At 41.8% G+C, this 17446-nt stretch overlaps 3 protein-coding genes across 15 annotated transcripts; all 3 read right to left on the bottom strand.

Annotated features, from left to right (window-relative positions):
* Positions 1–601: 601 nt before the first annotated feature.
* LOC112273283 (uncharacterized) lies at positions 602–7390 on the bottom strand. Of its 4 annotated transcripts, XM_090244943.1 has the most exons (17): positions 6904–7390; positions 6550–6632; positions 5815–6092; positions 5297–5394; positions 4978–5078; positions 4769–4847; positions 4409–4469; positions 4139–4185; positions 3933–4025; positions 3595–3685; positions 3177–3231; positions 2834–2953; positions 2171–2318; positions 1849–1941; positions 1457–1525; positions 1215–1257; positions 602–991 (listed from the first exon to the last, which is right to left on the bottom strand). In XM_090244943.1, the coding sequence occupies exons 3-17, from the start codon at positions 5897–5899 to the stop codon at positions 891–893; spliced, it is 1284 nt and encodes a 427-aa protein (XP_090101069.1). In that variant the 5' UTR covers positions 5900–6092; positions 6550–6632; positions 6904–7390; the 3' UTR covers positions 602–890. The 4 variants fall into 4 exon arrangements, with proteins under 4 accessions (XP_090101069.1, XP_024357622.1, XP_024357624.1 ...); XM_024501854.3 differs by lacking the exon at positions 6550–6632 and having other exon boundaries at positions 6904–7368; XM_024501856.3 differs by lacking the exon at positions 6550–6632 and having other exon boundaries at positions 7120–7344.
* A 3531-nt stretch (positions 7391–10921) lies between these two features.
* On the bottom strand, positions 10922–12102 carry LOC112273204 (uncharacterized). Of its 4 annotated transcripts, XM_090245439.1 has the most exons (3): positions 11948–12100; positions 11435–11732; positions 10922–11243 (listed from the first exon to the last, which is right to left on the bottom strand). In XM_090245439.1, exons 2-3 carry the CDS (start codon positions 11721–11723, stop codon positions 11239–11241), a joined length of 294 nt encoding a protein of 97 aa, XP_090101565.1. In that variant the 5' UTR covers positions 11724–11732; positions 11948–12100; the 3' UTR covers positions 10922–11238. The 4 variants fall into 4 exon arrangements, with proteins under 4 accessions (XP_090101565.1, XP_024357449.2, XP_090101564.1 ...); XM_024501681.3 differs by having other exon boundaries at positions 11435–12038; XM_090245438.1 differs by having other exon boundaries at positions 11221–11732; positions 11948–12102.
* Positions 12103–12138: 36 nt separating this feature from the next.
* LOC112273480 (protein GRIP) lies at positions 12139–17191 on the bottom strand. Of its 7 annotated transcripts, none has more exons than XM_090245434.1 (4): positions 17058–17191; positions 16408–16509; positions 12750–15580; positions 12139–12279 (listed from the first exon to the last, which is right to left on the bottom strand). In XM_090245434.1, exon 3 carries the CDS (start codon positions 15480–15482, stop codon positions 12756–12758), a length of 2727 nt encoding a protein of 908 aa, XP_090101560.1. In that variant the 5' UTR covers positions 15483–15580; positions 16408–16509; positions 17058–17191; the 3' UTR covers positions 12139–12279; positions 12750–12755. The 7 variants fall into 7 exon arrangements, with proteins under 7 accessions (XP_090101560.1, XP_090101562.1, XP_024358104.1 ...); XM_090245436.1 differs by having other exon boundaries at positions 12750–15514; XM_024502336.3 differs by having other exon boundaries at positions 16408–16522; positions 17058–17181.
* Positions 17192–17446: the final 255 nt, after the last annotated feature.

Below are 17446 nucleotides of genomic sequence, written 5' to 3'. Positions count from 1 at the left end.
TGTTCTATTACCTCTACATTTATTAAAAATTTTGCTATCACCTTGATTCATTCATTTTTATTCATTCATTGTCCAAGGCTATCTGGTTGATAATTTGATCCTTGGGAACTTAATTGTTTTTCCCAAAATATCACGCTCAAGCTGCGAGATGTAACAATTATAAGAAACAAATGTAATTACACAAGTCCAAATCTAAATGGAGGATATCACAGTAACGATTCGAAACACTCAAAGCGTGATTGTCGCGCGACGGCGCAAACCACCCAACAGAAAATTAACTAGTATCAATCACCATGTAGACCCAAACTGGAGCAGTCGTTTCTTCCATCAAAGCTGTGTGTTTAACTCATAATTCCCTGGAAAAGTTTCAGGTATAAGAGCGAATTTTTTCATAATTGGGACGAGGAATAAAGGAATACTACAGAAAGTTTTCTGATAGTGTATACCTCAACACGCTCCATCGCCTTAGTGTTTGCGTTATCGAACAGGACTACCGGAATCAGTAAGCCTGCCACTTTCATACCCCACGATCAAACCCAAGGACTCCGCCAAACAACAGCTGAGTCTTTTCTCAGCGTGAGATCTAACATGAGATCCTCACTACCTAAAAGACGGATTGCTCATAGTTGAATGGTACAAAGGTGCATGATAGCACTCTCAAAGAACTAACATAATACATAGATGATTCTTGCAGAACAGATCCTGCTCACACCACGTTCATTACTCTCACCCTATAACAATCATGGAATACCCATCTTATATCAACCTCCGTCCGCGCAGCCAAACCTGTGGTCTAGCTTCCTTAATGATAGCCAACTAAACAGATCGCCTATCAGATAATGAGGTAGTCTATATGCTTCTAGGTTTCCTAGAATAATCCTCGCCAGCGATTACAGAATGATCTCATCTTGGACGCTAATATTGAGAGTCTTGTGAGGTAGGATGATGCAATTAACAACAACAGTCTCATCTTCAACGTCCACACCCTCTCCTGCAATTAGTTAAAGCAATTGGGCTGCAAGTTAATAATGCGTCACACAACAAACTCAGTCGCCCTTCTGTAGCGCCTACTACAAAAACAAGACACTAAAGATAGTCATAAAATGATGTCCTTCTCTGCAAATAATCTCCAAATACATTCAAGCAGGACAAAACCAAGCTCCAACCACACGACTATAAAGAAGTATGTATTGAAAATGGATTAGCAAACGAACCGAGGATGGTGATGCCCAACTTGGCATTGTAATCACCTCCTCCCTGCATCAATAAATGATCAAAGGATACCATAACGTGTAAGCGGAATTAATTTACAGACATCACTTTCTAAGATTGGCATAAATCACTAGTGGCAATACCTCTCCTCACCTTCTAAGTTTTAAACTTGATTTACTTTTTTTAAAAATTGCTCGTATTTAATTTAAAAACTTCCTAACGCATGTCTGCACAGAATCATTACCTGAACTCGGGCCCATCTTCCAAGCGAAGACTTCCAGCCCACTATAGAGTGCATCACGACAGCATTTTCCTGAACGTTTTTCAAAAATTAAATAAGGATGCAAGGTGACATGCTGGGAGTGACACAACACATGTGAAATATACCAGAGAATCTCGCAAGTCCAATAATATCATTAAGTAAGATTTCTAGAGAATCGTAACACTGTCGATCAACCTTGAGTTTTGCAGCAGGGAAATGCGTCGATGTTCCTTCAACTTGGTAACTCGCAGACACACTATCTAAAAGCAGCTCAAAGACGTAATTTTCTAAGCGTGACGACCGATAAATATCAGTTCTTTCAAGAAAAGGATCTGCTGTATCTGTAAGATTGAAGATTGAAACGAAGTACATACCTTGATTTCAACATCATCAAGAATAATACAATGTATGAGTCGAGCTCCAGGGCCAATACGAGCATTGGCTGATATTGAGACATTAGGCCCTAGCTGTTCCCACATCATGGAGTTATTTTCACAATCAGTTAGACAATTTACAGCTTCAAGATCAACAAAACAACGTAGGAAGGCTTCAATTTTTGCAAATAAATTCAAACTACTCGAAGAAGAGCAACTCGGACGCAAATGCAGGCACTGGATTATTTGTGTTACCTAGAATCTAATAGGACAAAGGATTAAGAACCAAAGCCATGGTCAAAACAAGCAGGGACAACTTTACCTTTGCAGTTGGATGCACCTTGGCAGATCTATGAATAAAGACATCTCCGATTACTGTAGGTGACTTCTTACCATCTCCAGTTGCCAAAAGCTCAGGCATTGTCACTCTGTACTGTGCTAAGTAGAGCAGCGAGCAGCGGATAGACATTCTGGAATTCAATTTTCCCCTCATCAGTAACCACGTGCCATCGTGTCCTTACAATGCCACGAATGAAAAGTAGAGACAGCGACACCATGTATTCGTTATGACCAAAGAATACTGTTGATTATCAAGGCAACAAAGAGAACGGCGACACATACTATACCACCTTCCACCGCAAACTACTGACTATCAACGTGAAAACTAAGCTGGTGACATAAAGATTTCAGGATCTGGAACAGAAACATGTTTCAACCTAAGAATAGGACAGATAGAATTGAATGCACCCGCAGGCATCCACAAAAGAGATGTCCCACAACATAAGCAGAGAGAAATTCCAGATTTTAATTACAATAGGAACTCATTTATATAGAATTGGCCAAAAGCACTTCATACGCACAATCTATCGACATCCCAACGACAAAAAGTAATCTTTTAATCTACAGATACGATGTAGGAGGTACAATAAAATCAGTCTTTAGTAAAGAAATCATAATCAGAAGTACTACAAGATTCTGCACTCACCCAGGTGTTTTAATTTGCTCCCAGAACTCATTGGTTTCAAAGGTGTAGAGCTTCTTCTTGCCAGCTGAAGGGGTTAGAATATCTTGATCAAGCCTCACAAAATCGGCCTGCAGTGTGTACCTACCAACACATCCAGTATTCATTGTTAGAAACTACCGTTTAGTGCTTCTTTCATTATGGTACATTAAGTAATCATTCTTAAATAATATCTTTAACTGATGCAAATAGAAAGCACGTGATACGAAGGCAAGTACAGCCCCAAGGAGACTTTACTTTTTCCAGCTCGAACAAAATAAGAGAGAAAAAGTCCCCTATCTATCTCACCAAGGACCTCGGCACTTACTTGCTGCTACTTGAAATGGTAAGAGCTTCAAAGCTTGACAGCCGACGTACGACAGCTGCAGAATTAGTTCAAAGCTACATTTTAAATTCAACTAGGATGAGATGATAAAATACTAAGAACATCCGACATATATATTGATGTTGAAAACGCTCTTATATAGCAAAATATGCTTTTGCATGTAAAATTTTGTGATGCATATGCTATCCAGCCAGAAGCTAGGAGCCAAAAAATATGACTGAAGCCAACCTCAACAACCTCAATATACAATAGAAAACCTCTAATAACGCCTATTGTTATTGTTATAGCATGACTGTATTAATTGCCAAAACAACCTTCACATATCAGTTTAAAAAGAACTAAAATCATGACAAGGAGGAAACTGTTCTTCAGCTACAACTGAGGACACCAAAAAGCTTACATCTTTCGTGCTTGCTGGAAGTAACATCTTTGATGACTCTAAAAATTTCTGGTGTGAAGATATAAACCCCACAATTGATAAAGTCGCTCACCTGCAGAACTACCAGAATGTCAAGGAAATTCATGGGATGTTTGTTAAACTTAGCGGGTAGCGACTGAACTACCCTAGAAGCACATAATTGAGATGCAACGTACAAATTCCCACCACATTCTGAGCAAATACTTAAACTAATTACCCAAAAGATGCTTTTCAATAAATCAGTACAAGCAGGATTCTCATCTGACTCCGTCTTAAACAAGACAAATAAAATTCCAAAAGTAGTAGGTTCAGAAGCTTACAAACGTCTCTGGCTTCTCAGCATAATGAAGTAACTCGCCTGTTTTAGGGTCCGCCACCAACTCGCCAAATTCACTAGCAACTTCTTTTGACACCTACAGACCACAAATATCCCCATAAGACAAAAAAAAGCTTCAACCGATAGTTTAACCGCAATAAGAATAAACAAAAAAATAACATAAGAGGTAAAATTAAAAAGGGAAGATACCTTCTTAACTAAAAGCGTGCCCATACCCCCATGATTTCTGTGAGCCTCTGCACGGTAATGAACAAAGACAATGATGTAATAAGATGTAAAACATTGCAAATTCTAACACGACGCGCCCATAAGTGCCTCCAAACCTTCTCAATAATCACGCCGAAGTATATGCATCGTAAATTCGTGAATAAAATATTGGACTCACGTGTCCTATCTCACAAAATACTAGGTCAGAACCATTCTCAAACTCGTAAACAGATTTGCAAACCGCAAGCTTACCAAGCATGTCAGTCAAAGGAAAACTGCAGCAAACATCGCAATTCAATACAATAATATCAGCCTGCAAGAAACAAAGACATCACTTGATGTCAGTAATATGCTTGTGTACTAGGCAAAGGTAAAAGTACGATCGTTTAACACTGTTATCGTTTCCCTGCAACGAAAGTACTGCAGATTTTGTAAGCACCAAGGCTGCAGCATTGCTTAAAAAAATAATGCTGAACATTAACAGTTACTTGACAAACGATAGAGCACTAGACGATGTCACAGATTTGTAAAACAGCAGTTTCACAAAGCATTCAGCAGAAATTTTCAAGAACAGTAAATGCACACGAGGAGACAAGGAAAGGCAAGCCTTACAGGATCGTCTTCCATGATTAAGTCCTGAAATTTGTAAAGGCCACCCGCAGATCCATGAGGCTTGTCTTCACGCAAGTACCTGTGACCAGCTTAAAGCGCTAAATTACTACTAACCAAGGGCAAATAGAAAATAGTCGCGTTAAATGAAACGAAGAGAGTGACTGTTCAATAAAGGAACACTAATACGCCACATAAGTATTCTGGCTCACCTCACGGGAACTTTGAGCTCATTTGAAAGTGTAGAGATGTACAAGGAAAATTCCCTTTCCTCATAAAATCCTATAAGATATACCTGTGCCAAGTCCGGTATCTGCAACGAGTACAACACTTACATCCAAACATTCAGACATCGCGCCTTCATCTAATGCGCAGAATGCAATCAATTGTTTATACCTTACAACTGAGGTCATAATGAAGAAACGTGTGAAGGGTTTACATTGCACAAATCGATTGCAGAATGATCTATGTTAAACCCTTATTTAATGATTAGACTTCCCCATTTCTAAGATAAATAATCACAATGCATACCTTTTTGCAAGCAAGAATTGGATGGTGTACCATGGGCTGGCCCGCCAAGGGAAACAAAGGCTTCGCCAAATTGAATGAGAGAGGCCTAAACCGAGTACCTAGTCACAGCCAGATTACAAGGGCAGATATTCAAACATCTCAGTTGCTTGAATACATTCAAAAACTGATGAAATAAGAGGTATGCTTCTCAGTGTAAAACATTCGCAACATCCACGGCGCTATTTGTAGCTCTTGATGTTGATCGATGCGTCCAAAATCTAGCAGGTTGACACAGTACCAAAACCTCGACTGCAAACGTGCACTTGTAACCCTTAAAAGTAGGTAAAATCATGTTCGCTTGGTAAAAACAAAAGCGAAAAGGAGCAAAACTTATCACAAACCAGGTCCATGTTGCGCGCTCTAAACCCGAGACAATTCGATAAGAAATCTACTTGCAGATGCATACCCTAATTTGTGTTCAGCTCACTGGTCTAGAACTGAGACAGTCTGTAAAGAAATCTGTAGTTCTGAAATTATACCTTTGGTAGGTCCGCCCATCAAGATGACGGCCACGGTCTTCTTGTGAGAGACCGTCGTATCCAGCGCGTCATTGGTTGTCTCCATTTCCTAAACGCCCTAGTTTAATTCGCATGCAACAATTGATGCAGGTCCCACTGATGACCAACGAGGGCAGAAGTTGATCAGACACAATCACACTACTATTTTGAATAACCTCCTTGCCGCGTTGTGTTCACTCTCATGTAGAGAAAAATACAATCCAACTCGCCAAGTACCGTTCAATGCGCACACTCTAATACTGCAAAATACACCAATATGTTTTATTTTTTCAGCCATTACATTCAAATCCAGCTCTGGGAGGTTGAGCTGGCAAACATGACTGATCCGTCTGATTCGATCATCACGATTAATCAAAATAGCGCAACTTCATTGGAACTCGACGACATGTACGTAAGAGCTTAAGAGGACTGATACAAAAGAGTCCTGCTACTGCGCCTCTCCCAACGAAATGTAGGGCAAAAAATGCGGAGATAAAAAAGGATTAAAAAATTAAACAGATTTTTACAAAAAGAATGGAGGAGAGGAGTAATCACTACACATACACATAAATAAACTAGTCAGGAAAACATGTCGGCATTCTTTGCTTTTCCCATACTAGGTCAAAGAGAATTTGTGCAAGTGATGGAAAACATACGACAGAACGAAAACATGCATAACTGTGCTCTCTTTTGGAGATTCTGGCCAGATCCGTTCACCTTTCACAACCTACTCAACCATTTCACTCTAGATCCATTGCGTAACATCTCTCGATTTGAGGTAATCAAGGATATGTCGTCCCCTTCAATCATCACAATGAAACACTCGAATTATTTATCTGTCGAACAATCCACTCGATTTCTTCGCACACCGGTAAATGTTTAGCTCGTTCAACTATTGCTGTCTTCCAGGTAGTAGCTCTAAGTCGACGCAGTAAAATGCGATCGCATGAAAACTATCCATCAAACAAAATAAGAAAAAACACTCTTGAACAACAAGTAAAAAAACGAATCAAGCAACAAGCTCTCTCGCAGCTCCAAGCGATGAAGCGCAGAGAAACGAACTCTACATACCAAGTCCACTTTCTGGACTCCGCCTCTGACAACAGAATCTTCACAAGCCACTCCACCACGCAACTAACGCCACCACGTGATCAAAAAAAAATCGAGATTCATTCCCTAACACCGCGGATGGATTGTGGCCCGAGAGGAGCCGGACAGCACTCAACCAAACTCTCATGCGCCAGACTTCGGCCACAGCTGAAACCAATTCGGAACCAGAACCCTCACGTGCTATTGTCCTCTTCCAGCCATCGCTCCCCAGCTCCAAGGCCTTCCTAAGCTGCAATCAGCACCCTACCGTAGGGAAGTAGACGATTATTTGCAAGTTTATGTCCAATGTCTCCGACCTCGTGGCGGGACCGTAATCTATCATAAGCAACAATCTCGCAATAGTTCACCGCTTCTCTCGGCGCACAGAATTTATTTTTACAAGCTTCGGCGTGAAGCGCAGCAAGACGTTAAACGGGGCTTAATACGACGGCATCGCAATAATGTAATCAGTCCGATGAAGGAAACGGTAAGCATATACACGACACCTGCAAATCCGAAGCGGGTGTGGGAATCTTTGTAGAATATTCTTACTTCAATTATAGAGCCCCGTCAGCATTCCAATCCCCTTTGTGTATATGTTATGGCTTTGTGAGAAGACCTGGTTTTAATTTTTGTGCATTGAAGCATTGGACATCTTCTCATTTATTGATTCTAGTTGACACGTCAACTGGTAAAAATAAAGAAACAGCTTTTCTTGGTATTGATTAAGGTGAAGGATGTGCTGATGATTGAGTGTGGAATGTAGAGAATTTTGTATTGGTTTTTGTGAGTTTATGGATAGGCTATTTAGATTAATGACCAAGTTATTGAGTTTGGAGATTGAACTACAAGACGATGGCATGTACATCCATGGTTGTAAAGTAGTTCTAAAGAGGTTGGGGTTTTATATCTCAATAGTGAAATATCAATGATATGGGTGGACCTTTTACAAGGTTTATCCCTATTATGTTAAAAACAAAACAAAACAACACAAATAAACAAACACACAAATTGATGAAATTATGTGTGTGTATAGGTACCTCATATTACAAGGGCTATTGGAGCAACAAGCAAGTGACGTAGCTATGTAAAGTGTCTAGACTTAGTAACACTCACACCAATTAATAGTAATGAACATAACCTCCAACCCTATGCTACTCTACCACAAGTTGATTGTGTCCACTACCAACATACACTTTGTAATGGTTCACAATTGTCTAATGCAATGACTAACCCATCTTTAACTAGTCTACCTTCTCTAGCCCAAGCTCAAGCCCTTCCTCCAAGTTTAGTGAGAACACTGAGAACATCTCTTATCTCCCAGTTGCTGCTCTCATGCTTTAGCCAACCTTGTGCCATTGGGCATGTGTGTTTGTTTTGATAGAGAATACCTTATTTGTGCTATGCTTTGTAAATATATCTTATGTACTTTTTCAAAAAATTTATGAATTTAAAAATAAAAATAATATTTGGTTTGATTTTTGAAATAAAACTTATCAATTATAAATATTTTGGACCTTGTGTAATTTGGATGTAAAATAATTAAGAATCAAAGTATTTTAAATGTTAAAAAATATGTAGTAATAGATATAAAATAAAAAAGTTTACAAAACTTCTTTAAGACTATGGTATCAAACATTGATTATAATGTATTATAATTGCAACAAAATATAATAAAAAAAACCATTAGATACAATATTATAGGAGATATCTAATGGGTGTTGTAGTGCAATTAATATACATGTATTATTAGTATAGATTTTTAAATTTAGTTTCAAGTTTTGTTTATTTCATTTGACTTTATCCTAAAAATCAAAAGATCAAAAAATTATGATAGATATGAAACTTGTTTCTGCCTGGTTTAATTTGCAAAATATTAACCCCAATTTGGTGAAGATCATTTATAAAAAATAGTCTTGATATGAATAAATTTTAAAGACTTTAAAAATCAACATATTTTATACTAAATAACTCTAAATAACTTTAAAACATATTTTTTTGAAGTGCATATATTAATCTCTTCACACAGTTTATTAAACTCAATTTATTAAACTCTTCACACAGTTTAAGTTTCTTTAAGTAATTTACAACCTCCTTATGATAAAATAGAAGCCAAACACAATTTACTAGCATATTTGCATAATAATAATAATAACAATAATTACAACAACAATTCATTTCTATAAAATATTATTCAGTCAACCACCAATTATGCAAACATTAGTTCATACTTTTTATAATCCAAACACAAGACAAACACAAGAATTGACTGTATCAAAAACAAACCACAACCCAATTGACAATTTCGCGGATGCAAATTCCACTCCATTCCAATTCACTTACTGTTGTATTAAACTTTTATTTTATTTTATTCCGTTTACTATAATCTACGTTTCCAGAAATCATCAGCATCATAGACGTGAAGCTCCATCTATGTGAAATATGACTCCGCTTCAAAGTAATAGAATATATCATATGTAACATCCCCGCTGTGTGCAGTACAAACTAGCAAAAATCATGGTTCGGCGATCAGGCACAGACCAATCGCCGCACAAGACGAGTCGAAGAATCGGAGTTCGGGCTTGCGGGCTGCTGGAGATGAACATCGCCGAGATTTAAGTGTCTCACTGAACTGCATCGATGCAATCTGATTGAGTTCTGTAGTAAGTGGCCAATCTATCCTTCAAGATCAGCCCACATGCCTCCCATCTGTGCACCGTAACTGCAGATTGATCCAGTTGTGATCCATTCCACACACTCCTCGACTTTGGATTAGCATTCTGTCATGGTCGAGCTTGCGATTGAGTTTCGACTCTCTTTGTATCGTTGCACTGGTTTTAGCCACATCGGATGCTTGCAAGGATGATTATGTTAATCGATGTTTTATGTCATGTGAGTTCGTACTAGATCCGGTTCGGCGGGTTTGAATTGTGCCAGACGAGTCGAGGACAGTCGGACGTGTGGACAATATCTGTATTGTGACCTCGTAGATTCAGGCCTTTGATGGTGTTGGTTTTGTGGAGTTTTCTGGGACCGTTGGTGAACAGTCTTGGACTTTCTGACGAGGAGACTGGGTTGTTTTTGTTGTTGTTGCTGCAGGTTATTAGATGGCGAAAGCGATTCGTGGCGTCGGGTTCTTGCTGGTTTGCATGCGAGTAGTTCTGCAGGAGGTCCCGCGTATGACAGTGGGAGCTGTCGAAACCGTTTCCAGCGACGAAATAACAACCGACTTTGCCAGAGGCGGTATTGATGTGGCAGGCCTCATCAGACAAGACTTAATCACGCTGCCGTTGGTGGGCTTCTGTGGTCTCGCTACTAAATTGAGAACGCCCCACAGTTTGGAGACGGCAGTGGTGCTTGGGACGTTCCGCACGACGTTCGAGTTTCTGCCAGAGGACTCACAAGAGAGGTCTCGACGGCGGGTACGAGTGGAATGCGAGTTGAGCGTCATACTCCCATTGCAACGACGGGTTCCAATATAACTGCACTCGAGAGCTTCAGCCCAACGGAAATCTGGTGGTTTAGGCTCCACACGGTGCACAGCGTTGGACGAGCAACAGGACTTCATGGACTACGCATTCCTGCACACTCGTTCTACTCAGGAATGGAAATGTGGGTATGTATGAGATGATCTCCGGTGCCGTTATTTGGAAGCCACTCCCTGCGAAGACATTACGCCTCTGTGGATCCCTGCTCGTGGCCGATGTAAAGATGGTCCAATTTTCATCTGGTAATCAAAGTTAGGCAGACGGACTGGACGCGTTGATCACAAAGCCCAAGGAAGACCGGCATTACGTTTGAGCTTCTGTAAAACCAGACTGGCGTAGCCTTCAAGTTAATAGGGCTCCTACTGAAGATACCTATTAGCGATAGTTCAAAGGAAAAAAAAACACCAATCCTTCTTGCTAGCTGTCAGCATCGTTTGGCTTGAGTAAGGTAACTTCGAGAATAAAGTCGACAGTTCAATGACCAGGAAGCAATTGAAAGAAAAACAACTATGGAGATAAACACTGCAGTCAAACTGCATTCTATTTCTTCAAATCTGTAAACTTAAATCCTGATTGGAATGAAGGTATACGTCTTACAGATGTCCTCATTAAAGAAATCGAACGTTATCTGATAACCATGCTTATTCAAATGTATGGTAAAAGTTCAATCCTCACACAGAATCAGAGAATTTATTCGTACTGAAAGAGACCGTAAACAGAAGTCTAGCTTCTGTTGTTCAAAACAGGTCTCGATCACCGGCATATATGCTTGCCAGCCCTAATTTGAGCCATTTAGTGCAATTCCATCGGCTTTATAAGAAGAGAATTTTTATTCTGCATCAGAGCACACAATTGCGCAATCATCGGCACCGTGCATAAGAAAAATCATGAAATCTTTTCATGAGACCAAAACCTTGTGAATCAAAGTTCAATCGAGTCTTAATATGATCTGCAAGCAGCTTAGAGGGTGGCGAGATCGAGAGGTGGGGTTACTACACTCGCCATTATGCTACAGAATTACTTACTCCCGCAAACTCTCGTGCTGAAAGCAACAGCGCCACATCGCTGTGGAAGCGTAAGGGCAGCTTCTTTGTTGAGTCCGGGAAGTTCAGTCGTACCGACCGCCTCACACAGACACAAAATGTCGGCGGACTTAACAGCAATGCAGCATTCTTTGGTTGGCGAGGGCGGCGTCGTGCCCATCACAGCAGGCAAACAGGGTTTGTAAGGCGACAGATCGGTGCTACACGCTGCATGCACTGACGACACCGTCGCCATAGACACCAGAACTAAAATCACCGCAAAGCTCTTCATGGCGGGTCTCTGCATGACATCATAGTAGTTCATCATTTCTCTAGAACATGAAAGTCTATCTTGTTAGGTGGATGAGGCTCCCCTTGCAAATCTGCAAAAACATTCTCTCACTGTAAACATTGTGATTGACTATGTCTACGCTTGAAACAAGATCATCTCCATTCGGAAAATATAGTGTTCAGAATTGAGAAGAACATGGAACATGGTAGGAGAGGAGATTATACTTCTTTGAGCAGATGCTTATGCAGGGAATGATTAAACTGCAAGAGAGATGTAACGGTTCTACGGGGGGCAATTAATTGAGTGTTGCAGAGACTTATTTATGAATCTACTGCCAGGCGAGGATGTGCCAAGAATAGTTGTGGACGTGGAGCCGGCTGGATCTTGCATGGATGATGCGCCCATGCTCCATTCAATGGCCTCGGTTCTTGGCCATCTCCAACCATTCCATATCTCAGGTCCATAACTACGGGTGGGCATGGTTATCAGCGGCAGGGCGGTGAGTACAGCGTTCTTTCAGCGAACTCGCTCCACAAGCACATTCTGCTGTTCATTTCTGCTGATCAGGGCATCACAAACTTAATAGATAGGTTAATACAAGTACTCGCTAGCCAAACTCCAGCAAAGAATGATCTCAAATTAGTTATCACTAGGTTAAAGCAAGCAAACCATTCACGAAATTGGAATAGGGGAATTAGCTTTGGTGTCCATCAAAAGATGGCGAAAGAATCCAATGCGCAGTGTTAAGAATCAGAGCCTGAGGACTTGGCATCAGGCAGAAAAAAATTCTGGTGTCTCTACCTGTATCCTATCCTATCCTATCCGAGAATTAACTTCTACAGAAAATTTTGTTTCAAGGACAATTAAGATGATCGTCCCTTGAAAGGCTTAGACATTAGGTGGCCATTTGGTGCCTGACAACCTCATTGCCACTAAGACACAGGCATCCGGGAAAATACCCTGTGTCTGACTCTGTTCTAATGACGGCGCATGACAATCTAGATGTAAATTGTGTCGCTAGCCCACCTCTCATCAGCTTAACGTAAATCTGGAAAGCAATGACCGGGGTGCTGCTGTGGCCGCATCTACAACTGCGGCTGCTCCACTTAATGGAACTTCAGCTGAGGCCCGCATGTTGTAAGCCTCTTGACATCGGTGCATCTCATCTGGACTGAACTGAAGAAGCATTGCAATCACAGGCAGTAGAGCCTCCACCTCTCCAGTTTCCAACAACTTTAAAATCACATTCTTTACATAAGTCATATCTACAGTTGACCGCTTCTGATTTCGTTCAGAATTGTGATATTCTTCTTTAAGAATTGTAATCTGGTGACAACGGAGACGATTTTCCTGTTCCCGTTCCTTGATTTCCTCCTGGAGTGCTTCAATATGGCGCAAGCACCTAGCTACTTCCTCTTCTTTCTGTGCTTGTAGCCGGGCCAATATCAAAATCTGCTGCTCTGCAAGAGGTGGTGGCGGTGAACTGGTTACTGACTTGATTGTAACTACACTTGATGCCTTTTGAGAGAGATGCTTTTGCAAAGAGTTCCTGTCCTCCAAAAGACGCATCATTTCTTCATCCTTACTTGACATCATAGAATTTGTCATTTCCTTGTAGGACTCGAACTCCTCCTTCAGATGTTTCTCTGCAAGCCGTATGGCAGTGATTTCTCTCTCTAGATCTTCATTAACAGGCGTGGGTGTTGTAGCAGGCACCTCTGATTTCAAGGATAAAGACTCTTCTGCTAGATTCAAGCGCCGTTCATATTCAGCCTGCTGGGACTTCACCAAAGCTTTGCTCGATTCAAGTTGAGTCGCCAAATGTCTCATGTGAAGCTCTGCCTCTTCAATAGCACCAACCTGTGCGTCAAACCGACGCTGATAATCAGCTACAGTTGCATCTAGCTTTCTCATTACTTGGTCTCTGGCTGCGGAAGCTGCTGTAGCCTCTGCCTTCGCCTCCTCGAGAGCTGATTCCAGTGTTACTATTGATGAAGAATCCTGGGCAGCCTGCAGTGCTGCCTCTTTTTTCTGCAGTAGGGCATGGGCCCTCACCTTGTAAGCAGCTAGTTCTTGTCCTTGCAATTTAGTCTCAACTCTGGCCGTAGCAAGCTCGACTTGAGTAGCACTCAGAATCTGACGGCAGCGGTCAAGTTCAGACTCGAGCTCACTTCGCGTGTCTCGAGCCCTTATCTCCACTTGATCAATCCACAACTCAGCTGTTTTTAACTTGTCCATCAATAATAAAATACTTGACTTGTGTTGCTCCCGCTCTGTTTCACGCTCTTTCTCGTGCTCAGATTGGATCCGCTGTATGTCTCCTCGAGCTGCATCTAACAAGGCACTCAGTCGCACCACCTCACCACTACTGGCTGCTTCAATTCCTGCCAACTTGGACTCATTTTCAGCTAGCTGAGCCTGTAAAGAGGAAAGAGCTTCATCCCCTTTAATACGATCCTTGGTTGCCTCTGCCAACTGCTGTGCATAATTGTTAACAGCCTTCTGGTGTGTGTCCTTCAATCCTAAAATGGCAACCTCTTGTTTAGCCTCTGCCTCTATCAGCCTTTCGTTAAGCCCCGTTATTTGCTGGTCCTTTTCAAATACTTGACTTGATAATTCATTAAGCTCGAGCTCCCTAGCTCCCAAGACCTGCCGCATCTCCTCTATGTCCTGTCTTGCTCTGCGAAGAGCTGTGTTTGATTGTTGACGTTCCGAATCCAGATTTCGAATAGAATCACCCGCCTGATTGCGTGTGGCATTAAGATCTGCTTGCAGTGCTGCCAGCCGGGCTGTTGCTTCTGAAGCCTTCTCCTCTAATGCTTTGAACTGTACTTCAACGTCGTCCTTTTCTTTTTGAACCTCTAGAATTCGCTGCTTTGAGCGTTTAAGTAAACGGCCGAATTTGGCATCAAGTTCGTTGTACTTAGTAACCTCCTCCTCTAGCTGCTTATTCACTTGTAGCAGTTTTGCATTGAGCTCGGAAAGGGTCTTATCAGCTGGAGGATGAGCATTTTTGACATCAAGATCAGCAGCTTCAGAAGCCTGCAAACTTCGCACTTGCTCGTTCAGCTCACCTTCTAGCTTCTCCACTTTCTCATTTGCTTCCATGAGTTGCTTCCCGAGAAGAGAGATTGTCGCGGCGTTTACATTTTCAGACGTCCTCGATTCTTCGGAATCGGATACGCCACTTGCACCTACACCCTCATGATGCTGTGGGGAGACATCTGAAGATCGAACCTGCTCAACCCTGATACGCGAGATTTCCTCCAGTTGAGACTCAAGTGACCTGTTCCTTTCCATCAACTGCTCCATAATTTGATCCGAGGACAACTTCAATTCCCTGAACACCGCTTCGAGTTTCTCCTTCTCTTCGGCACTTCGACGAGCTTCTAAAGCAAGAACTTCACGCTCCTTCAAGTAAACCCCCTCAGCCAAGGTCTCTACGTCAGCATCATTTCTATCTCCAGTACCTTCTTCGGAAACTCCAGAAGTGGCTCGTACTATGCTCGAGTCCAGAGACACCTGTGATCCAACTTCAGAAGATGCACTTTCATTGCCAGAATGCAAGCTAGCCGCATCTACACTTCCATTAGACACAGCCGCAAGTGCAGCCTCAGCTGCTTCAGCCCTTTGCTGCGCCAACTTTACCTCTGTACTCTGTTTCTTGATTGCTTGCATCATCTTCTTCTTCATCGATGCCATTTCCGAGGCAAGTCGAGCATTTTCGGTCCTTAAGCTTTCTACGTCCGCTGGCGCCATGTTGTAGAATGACTACAGATAGTGTTCTTGAACTTCAGGTGGAAGCAGAGTATAATAAGAACAAATGTCGATGTATCAATCTCTTTTACGGGAAACCTCTACCATACGACAAACAGACAAATAAGTTTTTATTGTACAAGAGCTAATAAAACTCTTTAATGCAAGATATGCCAGAGGCTTTCTTGCCACTTAAGTAATGATCCTGAATTGGTACTAATTTCAGCCATAGCTTCCCCTTGAAATTAGTACCGATTCAAAAGCATAATCGCAACTACTCGCATTTGAAACATCATCACATAACATGTTACATTAAACAAGCATCAATGTAACATGATAATCGTGAGCTGAATCTGGAAGCAGACAAAGTCGATCCTCCAGATCAAAATGCAGACGACGTCTGGCATGCAGAATGACATCTAAATGATCCGCCACAGGAATTTCTAATGGTTAACAGGACTTATTCCTAAAGTACTGCTGGAAACAGAGTTGGATTTTCGTCTCAAGCTCTCACTGCATTAACTATCGAATGAGAACAGAATAATCGAGTAGTAGATAAAAGTGAGCAATCAACATTGATAATAATTTATTTATTAATTTCTCTAAAAAAGCACGGTCTCAACTGTTCTCATTAGGACGACACACTCATGCACTTCAAGGAGCAAATTGTGCGATCTCAGCGAAGCCAAAAATCCGGGTAATGACATCATAATGCACAAGCCCACTGAGTCGATCGAGCCTGGAATGCCAGCAGCATAAAATACAAAAATCACACTATTGAATCCCTTGTGTAAAGTACATTACGTGATGTCGTTCGATTGACTCCACAACCAAATAGAGAAAAAATTATCCCACTTGAACTAACGCCTCCTAATCTAGTCCAAATGTGAGGGCAATGCAGAATGAACAAAGAGTGTGGAATTGTCACCTAATGTCTCAATAACTCATTTGTCAAGCACCTTCCACCTTCCAGACTGTAGAAAGAGCTCTCGTGAGCTGATCATTGAAATTAGTCGTCTTCTCCGCATCCCTGTTCATCATAACTATTTTCACCGCACAATCAGACTCCTTTTCCTCGCAGAACCTCACAACACACAACACCTGTGCACATTGACAACTAGCTTCCTCGTTTCAAAACCCGTGGCAACAACCTTCCATCGCCAGTTCTACCTCCCTCTTTCCTATACTCTTCAAGCTTGATATCAATCCTATCATGCACACCACAAAGACACTTAAATCGCTTTCCCCCCTCCTCCCTACGCTCGATTTTCAAACCCTAGCTTCCACTCTTCCAAGCCCCAAGCCATATACCCAAGTGATCCCCCGCAATTCCATCCACGTAGTCTGACACCGGCAACGAAGCCCCCGATCCCACAACTCACTAAACAAAATGCACAAACTAAACTATTCGCGGTCACATGAGAGACTACCACACAGTGAAACGGATCCACAATGGCAATGGCTGTGGCGATGGAGGATCGCACAAGACTCTCAATTCAAAGCCTTGTCCCACAACTACACACACGTCCATAGGTACACAAGATTGGAACAGGCGTGAAAGGTGGCTGGCCGCAAGACCTGCCTATGACCGCATCCTCCCCATTTGGCTCCTGTTTCGTTCGGCTGGGTCTCGTGAGTTGTGGATTTCGGTCGCAGCCTTGACGATGCCTCCGAGGCAAGCGAATGTTTGAGTTGGGGTTAGAATCGGTGGAAGGAAGCTTCGGCTTTCTATTGTTGGGAATAGACTCGTTCTTCCCCGGATAATTTCATGCAGCGCAGTGTGGGCTTGCTGGTTCAGTATTTTGACGAGTTGTCCACAACTTCGTGTGTCCTCCCCCTTTCGAGGAAAGAGTTTGTGGGTGATAAATGTTGACCGCAGTTTCCATGTCTGCACACGTCGCGAGAGACTTCAAGCTCAGGACGATACATTCCCAAAGGTTCTCTCCCGCTGTAGTATTATGCAAGTA

Source organism: Physcomitrium patens, chromosome 20 (genome assembly GCF_059467195.1).
Source record: "Physcomitrium patens ecotype Gransden chromosome 20, ASM5946719v1, whole genome shotgun sequence".
Classification (NCBI taxonomy): domain Eukaryota; kingdom Viridiplantae; phylum Streptophyta; class Bryopsida; order Funariales; family Funariaceae; genus Physcomitrium; species Physcomitrium patens.
The sequence above is the reverse complement of the archived record's forward strand: the minus strand, read 5'-3'. Positions and strand labels throughout refer to the sequence as shown.

Bases quoted from the DNA above. Each gene is read 5' to 3' on its own strand.
- LOC112273204 (XM_090245437.1), bottom strand. From the start codon at position 11,759: ATGATGAACTACTATGATGTCATGCAGAGACCCGCCATGAAGAGCTTT.
- LOC112273283 (XM_090244943.1), bottom strand. From the start codon at position 5,899: ATGGAGACAACCAATGACGCGCTGGATACGACGGTCTCTCACAAGAAG. The intron at 3,686-3,932 runs GTAAGCTTCTGA...GTAGTTCTGCAG, and splicing joins CTGAGAAGCCAGAGACGTTT to GTGAGCGACTTTATCAATTG. The intron at 3,232-3,594 runs GTAAGCTTTTTG...CTAATTCTGCAG, and splicing joins TTCCAGCAAGCACGAAAGAT to CTGTCGTACGTCGGCTGTCA.
- LOC112273480 (XM_090245434.1), bottom strand. From the start codon at position 15,482: ATGGCGCCAGCGGACGTAGAAAGCTTAAGGACCGAAAATGCTCGACTT.